Source organism: Carassius auratus, chromosome 48 (assembly GCF_003368295.1).
Source record: "Carassius auratus strain Wakin chromosome 48, ASM336829v1, whole genome shotgun sequence".
Lineage (NCBI taxonomy): Eukaryota > Metazoa > Chordata > Actinopteri > Cypriniformes > Cyprinidae > Carassius > Carassius auratus.
In genome coordinates, this window is record NC_039290.1 from 299,106 (window position 1) to 320,786 (window position 21,681).

Consider the following 21,681-nt stretch of genomic DNA (forward strand, 5'->3'; position numbering starts at 1 on the left):
GTTACTAAGCTATGGAGTTGATAAATTAATGGAAAACGTTTATCTGAAACTTTTATTCACTTTCACATTTATTAGAATCACACACATAAATAATTACAATTATTGGAGTCTGCCATCAGAATCAATGTAAGTTTTAAATGAAAGGTCAGACCGACATCTTGAGTAAATTGCAAACTATTTCTTTAAATCTTTCTAAAAAGAGCACTCTTATTCTTTTCTTTTTTCTAAAATAATTTTATTTATAACAGTTTTTATATGAACATAAAACAGATTATTCTCACAAAATGTATACAAATGTATTATTATTTTTTACATAAGTTAGGTCTAGCTAGGCCTTTAATAATAATAATAATTATTATTATTATTATTATTAGAATTTCAATTAGTATTTTGGTCCTCACATGAGTTGTGCTTCAGCTCTGCCATGATTAGTTTTTTTTTAGTTTAGAGCTTTATTGATCTCCATGGGGTAATTAATTTAAGCTTACATGGTGCCTCACATAAAACACTTGACATATACAATTACAACACATAGAACAAAAGAAGAAAATCGCAGATGATCAGCATACTGTATATATGCGAATCTTAACAACATAAAAACTCTCCCAATATTGAAAGAAAGACACATTTCTCAAATATAAATAAAATAAATATGCTGTTGTTGTTTGGACTTGTTTAAATGAATTGTTAAAAAAAAAAAAAGCCTGACAATGCTGTACATTACAAAATTACGATCACTATTCAAAACGGTGGAATCTGTAACTTGGCAAGGCGATTTAAAGGCAAATAGAGCAGTGACTGGTTAAGAGATTTTGACAGATTTGATACCTACATAAACATTGTTAGTCAATACAGCAAATGTGATGCTAGGCAAACTATGTTGATTCGTGTTTTATTATGGGCTTTAGTATGCTGGAAAAATAAATACATTTATTGAGATATGCTCTCCATCTCATTTAACTATGTCCTCTATTACGAAATGAGGCACAGTTTCTCTCTCTCTCTCTCTCTCTCTCTCTCTCTGTGTGTGTATGTGTGTGTGTGTGTGTGTGTGTGTGTATATGTTTTAACACCCTTCTTCTGGTATTTCTAAATGGAAATCAAAGCTGTGAATTGTTTTGAGCATGTGTGGATAAAATTTTCTGAACTGGTCAGAAAGAATGATATTTTCATTCAAAGAAGGATTATTCAACCAATCAGGTTCAATATTTTTAATGAATATTAAATAAATTACTAATTTATACTGTAAAACACTGTATATTCTATCGCAATACACAAAGCCCACACCTAACCCTAGCCCTCACAGGAAACATTGTGCTATTACAGATTGTCAGTAGACTCCATTCTGTGTGATTTCAATGTGTTTTGAAAAGTGGGAACATGGGGTAATGTCCTGAAAAGTCACCTGCTCCTTGTAATACATTAGTCATACCCTTTTCATTATACAAATCTATGTCCTGATATGTCACAAAAATGTGCACACACACACACACACACACACACACACACATACACACACACACACACACACACACACACACACACACACATACACACACACACACACATACATATATATATATAAGCAGCAAGAACAGTGATTGTATCATAAATATTCAATATATGTGTATTGTCCTATGGACAAGCAGAGCCTGGGGAGAATTTAAACTTTGAACCACATACAATTTTTTGTGGGGTTCATCCCATAGGTGTAATGGTTTTTAAACTGTACAAACTGTATATTCTAGGGCCCTACACCAACCCTAAACCTAACCCTAACCCTCACAGGAAACTTTGTGCATTTTTACTTTCTCAAAAAAAAAAAAAACTCACTCTGTATGATTTATAAGTGTTTTGAAAAATGGGGACATGGGTTATGTCCTCATAAGTCACCGTCTCCTTTTAATACCTGTGTCATACCCATGTCATTATACAGAGTTGAGTCCTGATATGATACAAAAACAAGAACACACACACACACACACATTGTCCTATGGATAAGCACAGCCTTGAGTAGGATTAAACTTTGAACCACGTACAATTCATGTAAACACAAACAAAATATGTCATCAGACCACATCTTCACAGGTCTTTCAAGCTTTATAAAGAATTCAAAAGCCCCATAATGATCCTAAAATAGTCCACACAGCTTGTGCATTCCTAGTGTTAGTTCTAGTTTCAGTTTTGTCTTAGGAGCAAACCCAAATCGACATCTTGACTATTAGAGTTCAAGTGAGAAGATGATTCATGAATTAATCTTTTTTTTTCTTCTTTTTTTTGAGTTAGATCTTTTCATTACCAGTCTGAATGAGTTGTTTATTTGAACTCCAGTTCAGCTCACAGACTCAAGGACCAAATATTTTAATTGAATAATGACTTAAACATCAGTCTGTTTTTCACGTAAAGCCATCGTATGATTTTAAATTAGTGGCATGAACCACTAGTATGATTATTTTATGGTGCTTCTAGGTCTTTTTTGGATCTTGAAAGCATCAGCTTCTGTTAATTGTGTGCAACTGACATACCAACCAATATGTGTGTGTGTGTGTGTGTGTGTGTTGCACAAAGGAAAGCTAATTTGGATCAACAAAAAAATCTTATGCACTTCTATAGTAAGGCTTTGTGTACTGAATCGGTGACATATATATTTAGTTTCATTTTTATTTATTCATTTATTGTTGTGCCAAATAGATTTCACTTTTAAGAACAAATGACTTCATTAGCATCTGATCTACTGGATGGATGAAGATGTTGCCTGTTCAACAGTTTACAAGACCAAGAGCCAGTCGATTATAGAAATGCGTCATATCTGCGTGTTTTGATTAGAAATGCTTAACTGGCGAGATCTTGAAATCAGATTTACTGGCATCAGTTACTGGCTCTCACAATGTCCTGGGAGATATTCATCAATCCCAGACTCAGAAAGAAAGAATAAAAGAGCCTGAAAATCATGCCTAGTGAAAAAAAGAGAGATTTAAATCAATAGTTCATTTCAGTTTAAACATGATCTGTTTTAGATGTTCCTCTTATGAATGGCACATTTTCAGATGAAGTTCCTATGAACTGATACTTTTCTCTCTTACAGTGTACCATTAAAATGATTAATATAGCTCTGCTTTATACATTTTTTGCACAATATATTCAGTCATAAATTCTGGAATACTCCATTAATAAAAAAAAAAAAATCCTTTTTTTTTTTTTGTTAATCACGGTTGTGTATAATTAGATTGAATGATTGAATACCCAGTCAAGATGAAGTTAAAAGTCATGCCTGACATTATTTCTGATTCATCCCTTACACTGCAAATTAGAGGTCAATTACATTTCATATTTGGATAAATAATGCACTTTTACTCTTTCTGCCTGTATCTTTTTCTCTTTCCAGCTTTCTGAGGAAACGAATTCAATTTCAGATGTAAAGCTGCTCTGCAAAATGTAGTTTAATGATAACACTTTAGTATATGGTCCAATTCACACTAATAACTAGTTGCTTATTAACATGTCTATTATTAACACATTGGCTGTTTATTAGTGCTTATAAAGTACATATAATGCATGACATCCATAATCCTACCCAATTCCCTAAACTTAACAACTACCTTATAAACTATAAGTAAGCATCAAATAAGGAGTTAATTGATGCAAAATTATAGTTAATGGTTAGTTTATAGTGTGAATTGGACCCTAAAATAAAGTGTGACCAGTTTAATTATTCAGCTCAGTTTGTTTCAGTTAATTTCAATAAAGTTAATCAATTTGGAAATGAGTTCAATTCAGATATAAGCAACTTTACAGAAGACAATAGTGTTATTTTTCAGCTCAAATCATTTCAGTGTTGATTAAATTCAGTTCCAGCTCGATTCAATATGAACTGACTTTTAAACCCCAAGAGTGAATTGTAAATTGAACACAGAGAATAAAATGCAGTCTGATGACGCTTAATGCATATTTAAAAGCAATCTGTGAAAACTTTTCAGTTTCACACTAATTAAAGCCCTCAGGGCATTTGGTATTCCTTACAGATGGATAATTGACAGGATCTTGCTTCATTACTGAGGTCAGACCGCGGGTAAACAGCCCGTTTTAGAAAAAAACAGTGACCCTGTCCTAGATTGATCCATAATGTTAAATACTCACCAAATCAAAAGCTGAAAGTTCATCAAGCGGCCGTGATCACGCATGCAAACACAAGACCGATGTTAACAGAAGACAATTATGTTCAATCTCACATGTTTTTATGCCAACAAACAAATAGATGATGGCCATTTCAGTCTGAAGACATCAAGTGCACTTCTGGTTTACAACAGACTAACTACATGTCAGAAGCTCTCATACAAGAGAAGTCATTAGAGGCTATTATAAGACAGACCATAGAGGGTAATTGAAGAAGCAGTAAACACTCCAAACTGCATCAAACTATTTTGTTTCTTAGTCTTGACATCGACTTCCTCTAATGCATCAGACGGATGCTAAAATGGCTAGGAATAACCTGGCTGGTTTACTTCCATCCATCAGTTTCACTGGTGACAAAAAAAAAAAAAACTCTACAATGGAAAAAACTGATGCAAAATTTACGTGAACCAATTACAAACAAGCAAAAGAGATATTTTTTTTTCAGAATTTAAATTCTATGTTTTGTGACATGAGCTTTTCAAACTCAGGGCAAATACTAATGAAAGTTCTGATGGAGTGTTTGATGATAAAGGGTCAAAGGTCAAAATACTCTCAATGTTTGGTTGCATGATTGAGTATCACTTTTGCACATCACTTGTCCACCAACCATGATATTTTTTCCTGGCATAGCCAAAACTCATATAAATTGTGATTTTACTCATTACTAACTTTGGCGAATTAGTTCGTTTGGACAAATTATGTAAGTTATACATATTATGTTTCTTTTTTTATTTTAATTGTTTGCATTTAGTGTAAATGTATATGTTCAAACAATACTGTATTTAATTTCACTCCATCTGGTTTGTGCTAGACAAAGGCATAATTCATAAACCAAATAAATAACTTAATAATTCAATTCCCCGATTAAAAATTATACACATTTGTTTTTGTAAATGTTGTGCTTATATACAAATTAGTCATAAGTAATTAAATATGCAGTGATTTCTAGAACATACAGAATTTCTACAAAATAAGCTTCATTTTATTGATATATTAGAGTTGAAGCTTTTTACAGATGGCATTCTGGAAATTTTAGGGGTGAAATTATGTGGTTGAATATATATTGATAAAAAAATAAGTCAATTTGAATGGGATGCACCAACGCGTCGTCTGACCTGTTTCACACAAAACCAAATTTTATGAGAAAATTTGTACATAAAACATTGAAATATTGGCAATATTGGCATTGGCAATATTAATGGCATTCATTCTACATGATAAAAAAACACATTTAATGAGCTGAACAGAAAACTGCACATATATTAACTATATTTCAGAAAAGAAATCAAGTATTTATAGATTGTTCTATAATTTTGATCACCACTGTGTATATATATGATATATGAATGGTCATATGAATACCAGGATGTGATCTTCTCCTCACTTATGCAAGATACTTTAAATATATGCAAGCATATCAAGAGCTCTGCGCTTCCAGGAACTGAATGGGCTTTTCTCAGAAATGGTGTCAGTGGACTATACAGATCCTGTTTCTATTGATGCCAGACGCTTCAGTCACTGCTTTGCAGTTCACACTCCTCTCTGCATCAGTCAACCAATGTTTATGTCTTAAAATGTGACATTCAAAGTGTATGGCTGTGTTAAACACATCATTAAATCATCCTTTTTATCTTTAATTCTGAGATTATGTTCTTTGAAAGTTTCATAACATGGGTAGTCATATTATACTATACCAATGCACAGAAACCAGGGGTCTGTTTTTTAATATCTGGTTGCTAAGATTTCAGCTAATTGCAATAATGCTGGGTATTTGTGTAAAGGGTTTTTGTTGTGAGCATAATACACATGGCTAAATCAAGAAAGGCTCTTAATTTAGCACAGCTGTGCCAATTTGTTTAATGAGAAATGAATTGGTTTATTGAAATGAGCTGATTGCAGGCGTCTGAGATAAAGCCAGGATTGCTGTGTTAGTATTCTTATCATAATAATCAGAAATGTTTCTTAAGCAGCAAATGAGAATATAAGAATGATTTCTAAAAGATCATGTGACACTGAAGACTGGAGGAATGATGCTTTGATCACAGAAATAAATATAAATGTAAAATATATTATAATAGAAAAAGTTATTTTAAAAAATTCACAACATTACTGTTTTTAATGTATTTTTGAACAAATACTTTTGAACGGTAGTGTAGCACAAATATATATATAACTCTTCAAGCTAGGAATTAAGATCTATATGCATAGAATCAGCTTGTTGTCCATCGAGAGCATTCTTACCTTGACACGACCAGAGGCAAAATCAACATCTTCAACATCCTCATCAGCAGCTCTCCAGGAAACTGGAAGTATTTCACTTCCTAGAGTGAAAAAGAGAGAAAACATTCAACAAAACACTAATCAGTCACAACTATCGAAAGGAATTGTTTTTGAATATGAACATGTGAGAGAATACTTGATATGGCTTGGTGGATTTAGCCTCAAGGTTACTTTTATCCCCTATGCAGAAATCTGTACATAAATCAATATACGGTTCCAGATTCTTTCACATTATTTATTGCTAAGTCTTGCTAAATGTATGTTTATTATTTGTTCTTATGTCAGATGTGTGTGTATCCATGCATGTTTGTATGTACCAGGAGCACCTGGCGAATAAAGCTAATTCTCATTCTGATTTCCTAGTTTTCTGGGACAGATGATTTTGTAAAAGTATGGTGTATGGTTTCCTGAAAGTGTAATTCAGCGGTAAGGCCTTGTTTCAAGATGATGAGGTCTGCTTTCAGAGGAATGAAATGGCCATCAGACTTTGAGTTGAAGTTTTAAATTTTAACATTCCCTGAAACTATCCAAAGACAATAAGGTAATGCAATGTATCAAACTAAAATATAAATTACATGAGGATTTATGAAATTGAAGAATTATTTTCTAAATTAAAAAAATAAAAATCTGTAAGCAGTGTTTTTCGGTAAGTTTTTTGGCTCTCAGGTACTAGACTGTTTCAGCACTGAAAAGAAGAGCGTGAAACCCATTTTCCCCTCGCAGGGGTTTGGTAACCACTAACCAGACATTATGGTATATGTGCAAATAGCAGTAAATACTATTAACTCTAAATGCAAATAATGTTACATACTATTTCAGGGTTTCTTCATGTTTGTGAAGATAAATGTAAGGTTTTTTGTAAAGACAAATATCTGGGTTTAGAAAAACATAAACAAGTTTATTTTTCTGACCGCACTCACACAGATCCTGAGGCCCATTGTTGTGCCATTCATCCATGAACATCACCTAATATTGCTCCCCATGATAATGCATGGTCCCATGTTGCAAGGACCTGTACACAATTCCTGGAACCTGAAAACATCCCAGTTCTTGCACGGTCAGCATACTCACTGGACATATCACCCATTGAGCATGTTTGGGATGCTTTGGATCACTGTATATGACAGCGTGTTCCAGTTCCTGCCAATTGTGCTTCTTTTGGACTGAAAAACTGCAACTCCCACTGACTGCAGTGAAAATGATAGACTCCGACTGGATTCGTCTAAAAGAAAAAAGTCATATAGACCTAGGATGCATCTGGGGTGAGTAAAACACAGCCTAATTTTCATTTTTGGATGAACTAACCCTTTAATATTTCTAAATGTCAATTTACCAAGTAAAAAAAAAAAAAAAAAAAAAATATATATATATATATATATATATATATATATATATATATATATATATATATATATATATATATATATATATATATATATATATAATTATTTATTTTATTTTATTTTTTATTTTTTATTCTTTTTTTTCTGTTTTTACGTGGTACCATTTTTTGCAGGTTGAATCCACAACACAAAAGTTGTAACCAGTTATTGAACAGAACAGAATTGAATACATTTAAGCAGGAAACAGCTGCAATCCATATTGAGTTTGACACAGCACTTCTCTTTATTGGCACTGAGCAAGACCACAGTCTAAAACTAAAGAAACTGCCTTGTGAAAATGCCCAAATCTCTCTCTCTCTCTCTCTCTCTCTCTCTCTCTCAGTGTTTGGATGTTTGGCCCATGGTCAGGACTCTGAGAAAGCCTCTTTGCTTTAAGCTTTGCTGGTTTTGTGTTATGCTATGAGAGCAATGACTGAATAATCCAACTTAAAACTCCATGACTAGACTCCATAGACTGCTCACAGACAAATACAAAATTATAAATATGAATATATTTATCCTGGTGGAGTGAGCCCAAATGTTGCAGAGAGACCTTGCACCTCATATGCAAGTGAGATAGCGTCCCTAACCCAATAAAAAACCCAGATAAGAAAAATACCTTAACAAAGCTTGGGGCAATCACAATGAATGATTCACTTACAGAGAGAGCCTATGCACTTGATAGAAGCCAGTGCCGACAAAAGCGTCACCTTAAGAGTCAGAATCTGGTTGGGAGCAGACTCCAGCGGCTCAAAAGGTAACTCTGATAAGCTCCAGGACGATAGACAGTTTCCTGAACATCAGCAGGTAGACCAGAGGTTACAACCGATCACCCTCGACAGGAAGTCCACTGTGTTCAGAGCCCTTGGGACATGAGCTGCTCTCAGTGAAACAAACTTGCAAAAAGTTGCTAAAGCAACTGTGTGTCACTCTCAGCAGGTGGAGGGCCAGCTATGTGGGGTGATCTCATTTGATAATCTTTGGAAACATGTTCTGACACAGTAGACTTGAGCTGGATCCAAACAGGACTGTATTGAGACAGAATCGAGCTGGACCCTCAGCGGTGTCAGAGCAGCATCCATAAACTCTGTGAATCTACATGGAGCCAAAGCCGGACCAAATGGAAGAACCCAATATTGGTATGCCTTTCCCCCAAAGGCAAATCTGAGGATCCTCCTGTGTTACTGAACAACCTGAATATGAAAATAAGCATCCTTCAGATCTCCAATGAAGAACCAATTCCCTACACGAATCTGGGCCAGAAAAGCTTTTAGCATCAGCATCTTGAACTTCCCTTTGTAAAACTAAATATTCAGGCGATGCAGGATGGGGAATCTTTTCTAAAACTGTACTTAAGGACAATAACTAAGTATTCTGTTTCAGTGCATGCCTCTTTAAATGATAATGAGCTATTGCTCACTCCACCCCTTTCTTCTGGGGGGCGTGTCCAAACAAGACACCATATATGGCTTGGAGGTGGTCTTATTCAAAAAGCTAGCTATCAATATAGAAACCGGCTGCAGATTGAAACAACTTGCTGTATTACAAGTTTAAGACTCAGACAGCCCATAACAAGCTGGCTGCATGTTTTATTTTCTCCTTTTCTGAGCTGGCAGACACACCAGAAACCTAACTAAATACAAAACAAAACAAAAAAGAAATAAACAGGGAAATTTAACATTTTCACCTGACGTCACCTTTAACTTTTACTGGAAAAACACAAATTACATTTTGCTTGTTATTAATAGATCTACTAATTCCAGAGATTTCAGAACAAATACTATTTCAGTTTTTCTACTTCATAAGTTCAAGTTTAATTCAATGTGCTTTCTTGTGAAATTTTCTTGTGAAAACTGTTTCAAAGTAAATCTCACACCTGATGTTCTTTACAATAAGCATGTTGCTTTGACATTTTGACATTTTGACCTAAAGTAGTGACATTTTTACCTTTTTTTCAACCACTGTATACAGAGCTTCTGAGTTACTCTCAGAATACAAATAAAGAAATAAAGAAATCTTTTGTGTCAATGCGCTGGATATATCAAAATGACCTTGCTCCAGTACAACAGTCTCTCTAATTACTCTGAACCCTTTTAATGTAATATCTCCTTACAGGTGCCAATCATTTCTAAGAAGGAACAAGGTTGGGAAAGAAAATCATCCCATCAAAAATTTCCAATCTGCAGTATTAAAAATGATATTCTCTTTCTTCATATATGGATTATGTCACTTTAATTATAGGGGGAGCCACTATGTCGCTGTATCTGCACGTCTTGGTAAAGAAATTATGAAAGGATGGGTAGGTTTTGTTTAATTTTCTTCTAATTTTGCAAAATGTATAGACCCATAATTTACAATAGAACAATGATTGCCATTATTTATTCATGAACATCTCGTGCTTTGCTTTTGAGTACTCAGTTTTTGCTGTAGAATTGTAATGATATACCTTTGTTCCTTCACACTGAGAAGAATTACAAATCAGCTGATTAAAAATGAGCCATTGTTTTGTGCATAAGTGCATCATTTGTGTGCATTGCACATGTGCTTCTAAAGCATAGAAAGGACCATCATGCTTATATTATATGGTTAAACAGAGGCTGGGTGGTATACTGAACAACAACACAAACGCATTCTGCAAGACATTGATAGGGGATTAGACGAGAAAAAGAATAGTGAGATGTGAATATACAGAGCACAATTTGTCCTGAACAAATCAGATGAAAAAGTTATTTAGTTGGTTACAGCTACTGTGCAACATCATAACTTCCCTCATTAACATAGAAATCCTCTATTGTGATAATATTAGTTTAAAAAAATGTAGCATCTATCTAAAGTGTTGCTTTCACCAGTGAAAAGTCTACTCTAATTAAGACTGAATCTGGAGAGAAATATTCATAGAAAACAGCAAAACAAACAAGCAAAAACAGTAGTGGATTTTGATGTGAGAGGACAACAGGAGATGGACTTTTTCACTGGAGGAAGCGTTATTATGGATTATGAATTCCTATTTTAGCTGTAAGCAAAAAAAATTTAAATAAATTTTATATATATATATATATATATATATATATATATAATTTTATTATTATTATTATTTTATTTTATTTTTGTATTTTTTTTTTGTGAAGTACTATACTTTGGGTGAAGTTTAGATTTTGTACTTGTGATTTTGGATTTTTTTTTTTTTTTTTTGCCATATTTTTAGGAATAAATTGTTTAATTTTCACCATAGTCTGAAAGTAGAAAAGGAAATCACAATGCACTGATGCCAAATAAATGAATAATTTAGTAAATTTGAAAATATGAATAATTCTGAGTAATCTGATCTTTTGGTCTCTCTATAATTGATAGTATGCTTGTAAAGCAAAACAAGAACAAGTCTTTCCAGCAGTCTGCTGTGCTCTAAAAGCCACTCCATGTAAGTTTCAGAGCACCGTGTTTATTTGTTAGACTCTAAAAAGCAATGTAGGCGTGAGTGCCTCAGTGTCCTTGCTGAGTGGAACATTTCATGGATGTTTAAGAGCAAAATCTCATAGCGGCTGAACACTGAACATCTGAACCCTCACTGCAGAGCCTCATTCAGACTAATGACCGCTGTGTGCATGGGTCAAACTAATGAATTTCACTCACTTCACATTTTTGAGTCTATGACTGTTTTCTAAATTTATTTGGTATATGATTTGTTTCTTGTTCCTTTTAACCGTTCCGGCTCCTTACGTTGCATTAATGCGGACTACTAATTAACTAATTGGGAACAAGAAATGCATTTAGTTATGACTAAATAAAAAAATGCAAATAAAAACTTTTCTATTTTAGTGCATGGAATGCTCTTATTCATTTATTCAAAGAAAGAGAAAGGCAAAACAACAGGGAGATTATCTACTGACTGACTGATATTATATTGCACTTGGCGAAACACGCATGGTACTCAGAGGTGACAGTGAAAGCCTCAAAATTTTGAACAAAGGACATTTCTTAGAGCAGGTGAAGTTAGTTAGATACTATGACAGTGTACTAAAGCTTCATCTTGACAACATCAAGGAAAAACAAGCATCATGTTAAAACCCCAGGTGTCTCTCCTCTCAAACCGAATACAAAATCAGCTAATTAGAGCAAAGGATATTTATGTGAAACAGGTCATACTGATGTATGATGTATCACACACTGAGAAGATGTGCTTTGTGGTGCGTCATGCACATGATATGATCATAACGGAGTGATGTTCAGTCAACAACAGGAGAACAGCTTGAAAACCTAGTAATGCACTGAAAGCGAAGGACATTCATAGCCAGGTTTATGATGGAGTAGCCAAGGCGAGCGAGTCTTACAAACACTACAGTCCAGAATACACAAGCACAATTAAAAGGCAATATGTTCATCGCCATGCTCATTGCTTGAATCTTGTATTAGTGGAGAGTGCAAAGTCTAGCATACACTTTGTCAGTTTTTTTTCTTTTTACAGTAGTTGAAAAAGGACTCTCAGAAAATGCCTCCACGCGGATGTCCAATTCCTGGAAGATCTGACAGAGTCTGAACCATCTAGGGGAAGCAAACATGTGATGCACAACATTAACTTTGAATTTATTCTTTGCCTGGAGATAACAACCCCAATACTCAATAAAAGAGTGTCCATGCAATTCTGTAAATGTTCAAGGAGTCTGATGCACATCACAACTCAACTCTACGAGTCTCAACAGCCACTGCGCATGTCTTGTAGGACAATCTGACCGTAGCTGTATCCCTAATACTAATATTTTAGGGTACACTGCAATTTCAGAGTACATTCATTACAATGTTTTCCCATTGAGTGCTTCCTCAATACCTCAGGACACCTGCTTGGATCCTGCCATCCAGTGGAACAAGATCACTAATTACTAATTACTCTAGCTGAAGATCGGCCGTTAATCAGGTGATATTGTTCCTGAATCCAAGAATGCATTTCCTCACATAATGAACTGTGAAGCGGACTCATTTTAAACCCTACTATGTTGTATGAAATTACACAATAGCATTGCATGACGAAAACAGATAGAGTTCTAAGTTGATAATGACGTTGGATACAAAGCTTTTGAAAAAAAAATAAATAAATAAATAAAAAAAGATCATTATCCTTTCTGGAGCATGACAGATGGTCATTATCTGCGTTCTTCAGTACTTCTCATTCTGTTTTACCTGAGTCAACAGAGCAATTCAAATCACTTATTTTCTGAATGAACTATTTATTTAAATTCAGAGTTTGTCTCCTGTAATCTACACAACACTGAGGCTTCAGCGTCTGTGTGATGTGGTCATAAAGTCTGCTCGTGAAAATGAACATCCCTCAAATTGTTTTTTTTTTTTAAATAGATAATAGATGAGTATTCAGATGTCCTACAGGCTTCTCTATGTTTTCCATCTGCAGATGTGATGACGTCTGAAGGCTTCTTTATCTTCAGCGATGGCCTCAGGATAAGCAGATAATGAAACGCAGCTGGTCTTGAAAGGAATAAATCATCCAAATGAACATTTAGTCACCATTTTCTCACCCAAAACATGTTAGACTTTCTTTTTGTTCTAAATTTTCTTTACAGTACAAAAAGGCATCATTAGCATTAGCATTGTCCAGCTACAAAAAATCCACTAAGAAAGCAAACTTGGATTAAATCGTATTAATTCTCTAAAGCCATACATTATCTTTGTCTGAGCAACACATTTAAATGCAATTTGTTATTGAATTAAATCTTACCATCCAACCTTGCTCTCAAATTGCGTTAATTCTCCCAAACATTCAGAGTTTAGCTACTATTACATTTCAGTTTTTCCCCTATTATTTCTGTTTTCATTTTATTTACTTTTAGTAATTTTGTTGTGTTTTTGTCATCTTTTTTGGTATTTCTCATAATAAACTGTAATAGTCCTGATTCAGACCTGGGACATTATTAATGAAGTTTAAGTGCACTTTGAAGGTTCAGGTGTGTAGATTCAGACATTGTATAGCTGCCTTTTTACAATGCTTTCTATATGTTGTCAAGTATTATTCTGTAGTGTTGACTGCATATAACACACCAGGTAAATGGGACACTTTCGTGATGCTTTTATGGTGTTTTTAGTTCTTTTTAAGCATGACAGCCCCAATATATTTACATTTATGCATTTAGAAGATGCTTTTAACCAAAGCAACTTACAGTGCATTCAGGACATATACATTTTTTTTTACCAATATGTGTGTTCTCTGGAAATTGCACCCACAAACTTTTGCGCTGCTAATGCAATGCTCTACCACTGAGCCACAGGAGCACTATATATTATATAACTTCACAAAAACAGTTGGCCATGTCACTTCTTCAGGTGTCTTGCTCAAGTACACAACAGAATCGCAGCAGAATGGACACACAAGCTGCAACTTTTAAAAGCTCCTGCTGGCTTTCTGAATGCATAAGATACTCCCAATCACTTCACAGGCATCACACCAAGCTCAGGATTCATTTTATGCCAGAAAAAAACACAGAAGAATCCAGCTGAGCTTCAGTGAGAGTTTGCGTTTCTGCTCACGCTCAGCTGCTTCGACACCAAGAGTCCAGCGCCAGTAAGCTCAGCAAGCAAAAGAGCCTCCCAAATCTGTCTTTGTGTTGAGACACAAAAATAAAGTAATATTTTGAGGGCATTTCAGAGGTTTTTAATGGTGCAAACTGCAAATGAAATTCATTGGGTCAGCTGCAAAGCTGTTGAAGCAAAATGTGAATTTGCACTTCTAGTGTGCATCAAAGCTTAAACATATATATATAAAAAAATGTACTTGCAGATTATTTTAATGAAGCATAAGACAACTTAAGTGTGCTTAAAGAGATTTAACTTTAATGACCATTTTAATAAGTGTCTGATAATGTCAAATGAAAAGTTTACAAATGTTATATCATTGCTTTAATAATTGTTTGTTGTCCCTTAAAGACATACACTTATTTTCAACATACACAAGTATCTGAAATCATTTTAACTGCAGTTATTAGATGCTACATCAGATTGCAACTTCAATATAATGTATAATTTAAAAAAATTAAATAGCATACAAATCTATATCTACATTATTTACATTTTTGTATGTACATTTTCAACAGAAAAGTAGTATGTTTTATATTTTATCATAGTATACATAGAAGTATATTTTAGTTTATCATAAATGCTTGTCAGTACACTTTGAACATTTAAAAGACAATAGAATGATTACATTACATACTGTATATAGATGTACTGTAATCCTAATTGCATATTGCCCTGTGTAATTTAAATTAGCAAAAATAAATTGTAATTTTATTGCAAATAACATGCATTTAATTTTCTAAAATTGAATTACATTCTTTAATGCTACGTGTAGAGGAAAGGCACACAAAGATGAAGGTCATCTACTCAAGACTTTGATAGAAACCAACAAGATGAGAATCCATGAAGACAAAGGGAACACAATAACAGCATCAACTGAAGAGTGCACGAGGATGAACTTAATTAAGATAATAAACTAATCAAAAGATGAAGGAAACTAGGTCAAATGAAACTTGAGAGGAAACATGACACATTCAGTTCACACTTAAGTTTTGTTTACTGTCTTCTATTTCAAGATAGTTTTTTCACTTTTTTTTTGATAGTTTTTTTTTTTTTTTGCATATTTTCACTTAAGACCAAAAAAGACCAATAAAATAAAACACACACACACACAATAAACTCTGTATTTACACGAATATACTGACATAGTTTTGTACATATTGGTTGCAAGATGTGAAAGAAGCCAGTTCCAGGCTGGAATGAACACAGGACCGCGGTCCTCTGATAAGATTTAGATGTGTACACGACACACACAAAAAGAAGTGTGCAAGTTATTTCCCTTCCTGTGCTTAAATCGTTTAAAATCACATTAAAATGCAAAGACCAGAATCGTTATGTGGAATCGAAATGCACGTCTTATCGAACCTGTTCTTTATGCACAACGCTATTTGTGACTATCACTTTCAACACATTTAATGTAGCTACTGAACAAATGCATGCTGTGTCTTTTTGTGCTTTTGTCTCATTAAATGCATCACAGCAAGGCAAACCCAAAATCGTCTCACATCTGAAAGAGAATGAAGAAATGCATGCACAATAGGGAGAATTTAGAACATGTGCTTATAAAACAACAAACACACAAACAAAACAAAATAACCCTACTATTCAAAGTGTCTGTAAACACTTTTATGTCCAAATGGAAGTGTTTCGTCTCACATTTTCTGTGCCAGAAAACAATGAACACTGATGAGCTTCGGACACATGCATTTAAAATACATTTATTTATTTTTATTTTTATTTTTATGCACAGGTTGATGGATAATTTCGCTGGTGCTTGTGACTAGTGACAATAAAGGGCTACTACTAAATATTTTACTGTCACTTGATAAATTAAAATTTTCAACTTAATATTTCACAATTTTGCCGTTTTTACTGTATTTGGTCAAATAAATGCAGCCTTGATGAGCATAATAGACTTCTTTCAAAAACATAAAAAAAGTTAATTATTCCAATTATTCCAAGCAGTGTTGAGTACTCGAGACTCGGACTCGGTCTTGGACTCGGTCTCGAGACCGTATTTTAATGGTCTCGGTCTTGTCATGGACTCGTGTGCATTTTGACTCGGTATTGACTCGGACTCGAACATATTAGGAATCGGACTTATGCCCGAGTCCACTCGAGTCCCAATCAAAATATTTCATGATTATTAGGCTACTGTATGTTAAAACCCTCTGGAGTCGTTTAACCCAGGATACGCGTTATGAGTCATTTTCTCCTGATAACCCCGAAAAGAACTTAAATTACACTTTCAGTTTTAATCGTACAGATAAGAGCAATACATCAATCGTATCTGTAAAGGGTCTTTTTTTTGGATACAGACATAATAACAACAAAACTTTGTGCACTTCTTCATTTACAAACACGTCATTAAAATGAACTGTAACTCAGTGAATACTCAACGAAAAGACATGAGAGAGATATCTATAGAAAGCTTGACATGTCTGCTTTTAAACTAAAAAGTGCCACCGAAAACAAGTATTCTGTGATAAAGTAATCCATATGAAAACAACGCGATGTCTGTTTTTCACGTCTCCCTTCACAACCCATTATATCTAATGTGACCACGCCCCCGCGCTGAACGCGCTAGTCAGATTCAAACTGAAGCGCGCGGCTTGAATACGCACACACAGAAGAAAAAGCAGAGACTGTTCTTAATGTTCTTTTATTTTACTGTTTGCTTCGCGATGAGAGGAATAAGACATAATTCACCCCGAAAAGATGTGATGTGGTTGAGGATTTGAGATTTGGATTTCCTCCGAAAAAAAAGAATGAAGCACTTTATTCAGCAGAGATCATAAACATGAGTAAGTCTCTTTTTATTTATTTGTACTAGTTTTCACATAACGTGTAAACATTTTACTAGTTAGACTTTTTCCAAATACTTTTTCCAAACAAAATTCCTGACTAAATGTATAATCAAGTGAAATAGTATGAAGTTTCAATAACAATACACAATACTATACCATTCAAAAGCTTGATGTAAATAATATAAATGTAACAAATAAATGTAACTGTAACAAATGTAACACAATGCTGTTCTTTCAATTTATCCCCCCTAAAAAAACCCGAAAAATTATTCTCAGCTCTTTTCAACATTAATAATAATAATAATGATAATAATGATAATAATAATAATGAATGTTTTTTGTAGAAAATATATGATTTTTAAAATAATTTCTTAAGGATTGTGTGACTGGAGTAATGATGCAAAAAATAGTTTGAAAGTCAGCTTTGATTTTCCCTAATAAACTGTTTAACTGCTCCCCCAAGTGGATATTAAATTATGTTGTGAGATAATTAAATATATTCTAAATAAACTACAAACATAAAATTATATAGATTTATTTTGTCCTCACATTCTTTCTTGTAACTCCTCCCTTTCAGTGACACAAGCTGACTGAACGTCTCATTATGCAGCTCATTATGCAGCTCATTATGCAGCTCATTATGTGGGCCTTTGTCTTTTCAGGTGTAAATCACAATGATATTCATGATAGTTGATGCCTACTCGCATATGACTTTTACCAACAAAAAGTGTCTTAGAAAATTTAAATAAATATATTGTTTTCTGTGAGTGAGTAAACAAGATGATTTTCACATAATTTAGAAAGAAAAATTCTAGGCTACAAGCTCCAGTTCTCAACAGTCCCGGGAACCAATGTTATGTATGTGTTTTTTTTTTGCCTTATTCAAGTGATTTAACATTTTTAGTTCACTAAGCACGCATAATATTTTTTTTTCTCAAAAATACAATCATGTACATACATGCATTTCACATATTATTATAGCCCAGTTTGTGCTGATTACAGTGAGATTAGAATTTAGCCAATTAGATATTTATAAGAAACTGAAAAAAGCACAAATGTCAGGGCATGACAAAACTTCTCCAGGCCCCAAAAATAGCCTTAGACTCCAGAGGGTTAATGTTTCTTTAAATTGATGTATGATTGACACATCCAATGACTGGTGATTTTCTTGTGATGTGAGACCATAGACTGTATAAAAACATGGACGTAGTGTCCGTGACGTCACCCATAGACTCCTGAAGTGTGTTTTTGAAGCCTAAAGTGTGTAGAGCGGGCCGTGTTATGTGAAAACGAGCACTTAATACTGACAAGTAACAATTCATAATTCTAATAAAATTACCTTTACACCACATACTATGTGGCCCTTTTACCCTTTATTGTTTCCCCCAAACATTTGACATTGAAGATTTCTTTAGGTCTTGTCTCAGACCCAGTCTCTCTGGTCTCGGTCTTGACTCAGACTCGATCCTTTCTGAACTCGGTCTTGACTCAGACTCGATCCTTTCTGAACTCGGTCTTGACTCGGACTCAACCCTGTCTGGACTCGATCTGGACTCGCACTCGAATGAGCTGGTCTCGACTACAACACTGATTCCAAGCATATGTGAGTGCATTTGCATTAAGAACAAAACTGTCTGAAAAATGTAACAATATTTGAGCTCCTCATTGGTAAAATTAAAACAAAAATCATTTTTAAAGATGTTAATTACTTAGGTCTTTAACCTTTTTGTATTATATGCACTCTATATGATTTTGGTGCAATGTGATTTCAGTTTGACAGCGATACTGCAAAAATTAAATTTGACATGCATCTAAATGAATGAGATTGCCATGTCCCTGGACTTTAACTAGAGCTTAACTCGCAACGTCAGGGTCAAGGGTTCAATTCCCAGCAAAGCATGTACTGACGAAACATCTGGATAAAAGCCGCTCTGGATGAAAACAGATGCCAAATGAATAAATGCACATAACATCTTTTATTTTAAGATCCAAACTGGGTTTCTCTTGCAAAATAAGCCAATTTTTTTATTTTTTGTTTTTTATAAAGAGCCCATTGCAATTTAGCTGAAACAACAGATAGCATCACCGACCTGCTTTAATGCTGCGAGGCTAAGCAGCACTTGCTTAATGTACAATTACTAAGAGCATTTGTATGATTGGACAGTAATCCCCGGCCGTTTCAGCAAATGGCCTGTGGAGGTTTTATTTTTAGGCGTATTTGAGAATCATATTTGAGGTTTTAGTCGAAGCGGACACGAAATGAAAAAGGGAGAAACGCCACCTCTTGTCGCTGTTCTTTTAATCTAATGGAGAACTAGAAAATAACACAATATGAAAAATCTATTATTTTGTACAGTACAAATATCTAAACATTCTAAAATCAAGATTTACTTGAAGTAAAATAATGAAGATATTAAGTCTTGTTTTCTCGAAAGCAAAATGAATAAATAAATAAAACAAGTAAAAAGATCTGTCAGTGGACAAATTATCATGTTTTCAGTTTGATTAGGTTTATTTTTCTTACACATTCATTTTTTTTTCTTGTTTTAAGCATAAACATAAGCATAATTTTTAAAAGTCACGTTGCTTCTCAAGTAATTCTATACTGCTTTGAGAATTTCTAAAATGTTGCAATTCAGAGTTACTCCTAATATTGAGGGAAAAAAACTCTCAATCCCATTACATACATTTCCCAATCAATAAAAACAGGGCTTGATGCTAAAACATTTATCCAAATTATTCAATACTTGGTGGAGTCAATGTATTAAAAAAAACTCATATTGATTTACCAATAATCATAAAAAGCCATGATTTTACTGGAAAGTTGTCCATAAAAAAGCAAACCCAGAGGTCATTTGGACCAAATGAGGCCATAATAATTAAAGTTTTTTACGATACAAAGCATTACAAAGCAACTTTAGAGAAAATAACGTTTCTGCAATATTTAGTAGTACTGTAGCTTAAAAAATCATCAAAAAGCCCATATTGATCAACCAATAATCATAATTCAATGATTTTAGCCTTCAATTGGAAAGCCATTCAAATGAAAGAAAACCCAAAGGTCAGTTGGACCATATGAGATGGTGATAATTTAATCGAAAACCCATTTTGATCAACCACTAATCATAAAAAATCATGGATTTTCAGCTTCCTGCTGGAAAGCCATCCAAAAAATAAAACCAAAAGGTCATTTGGACCAAATAACAAAACTTGACCATCATATTTGAATCGAAAAACCAATATTGATCAACCAATAATCATTAAAATCCCAGATTTAAGGCTTAGAAAGGCCCCCAAAAAGAAAAGAAACCAAAGGTCATTTGGATCGGATGAGGCCATGAGGAGAAGTTTGGACCATACTAAAACAGCATAGGGTTTTATGGGAGGTTTTTGGAAATATTACATTGTATTGGTGGTGTTTGCAGTGAACATTCACTGTTGTCCGTATAGGAGGTGGACAGGGAGACTAACCTGCTCCGAGAGGTTTTTGGAGCGCAGGAAGAAGCCGAGCAGACATCCGATAACCACGGCCAACACTGAGAGGATGAGCAGGCCGTTCTGCTTGCAGACACCTTTCACTCGCACCCAAACTGCATCCAGCGCCACGGCCATCGTGTGTCCCACGTCCACAGAACACCAGCCACACTAGCAGATCTCCATATATCCACCGCCCAGATCCAGATGGGAGAAAGTCCCACGCAGATGGGCGAGAAAGAATGGACTGACAAATAACAACGTGCAGAAAATGTAGTGCAATTTTGCTCAGGATCTGGAGAAAACACACATACTCTTGTTCTTTCCTTCACCATGCAGCGATAGACTAAGACCACCACACTTTTCAAGCATCCACTGTTTTCAGCCCATTCGGGACAGATTGGCTCCGCCCACCTTCCAGCTCGGCCAGTAGAAAGTGAGCGACAGTTGGTGTTGTGCACAGTGCGGACAGCATCAATCCTATTAGTGAAAGCACACTGTGTAAAGGGGTCTGTGGCCTGGATTACACGCACAGAGCATCAAATGAAGATGAAACTGCTTGGATCTATTCATAAATGACGTTGAATGAAGGGAAATGGTTTCTTTTTTGAGGCGTGTGAATGCTTACATATTTACACATGTGCATTTTGGGGAAAAAGCACAACAATTATATGCCTTAATTTGTATAGATTCAGAAATTATTTACAACGAATTAAACTTTTTGTGCATCATGACCATTTCAGAGCGAAACTTGCAAGGGGAAGAAGAATCAGAAATCTGCAGAATAAATGTAGTTATGTTAAGTGATATTGAGAATATAGCCTTAGACACGATGCACTTGGAACCAACAAAACATGGACATAAAAAATGTGTAAAATACTTTTTATTAAGATTTTTAATTTTAATTGATACTTTATTCAGCAAGGGTGCATTGAATTAATCAAAAGTGACAGTGAAGACATTTATAATGTTACAAAATAATTATTTTT

General features: G+C 34.4%; 1 protein-coding gene across 1 annotated transcript; it reads right to left on the reverse strand.

Moving 5' to 3' along the window:
• Window positions 1-6,321: 6,321 nt before the first annotated feature.
• LOC113065330 (excitatory amino acid transporter 5-like) lies at window positions 6,322-21,038 on the reverse strand. The gene is made up of 2 exons (XM_026236558.1): window positions 20,690-21,038; window positions 6,322-6,494 (listed from the first exon to the last, which is right to left on the reverse strand). The coding sequence occupies exons 1-2, from the start codon at window positions 20,828-20,830 to the stop codon at window positions 6,411-6,413; spliced, it is 225 nt and encodes a 74-aa protein (XP_026092343.1). The 5' UTR covers window positions 20,831-21,038; the 3' UTR covers window positions 6,322-6,410.
• Window positions 21,039-21,681: the final 643 nt, after the last annotated feature.

Coding starts and splice junctions, on each gene's coding strand:
- LOC113065330 (XM_026236558.1), bottom strand. CDS start 20,830: ATGGCCGTGGCGCTGGATGCAGTTTGGGTGCGAGTGAAAGGTGTCTGC. Junction 6,495..20,689: donor CCAAAAACCTCTCGGAGCAG/GTTAGTCTCCCT, acceptor TTTTCACTCTAG/GAAGTGAAATACTTCCAGTT.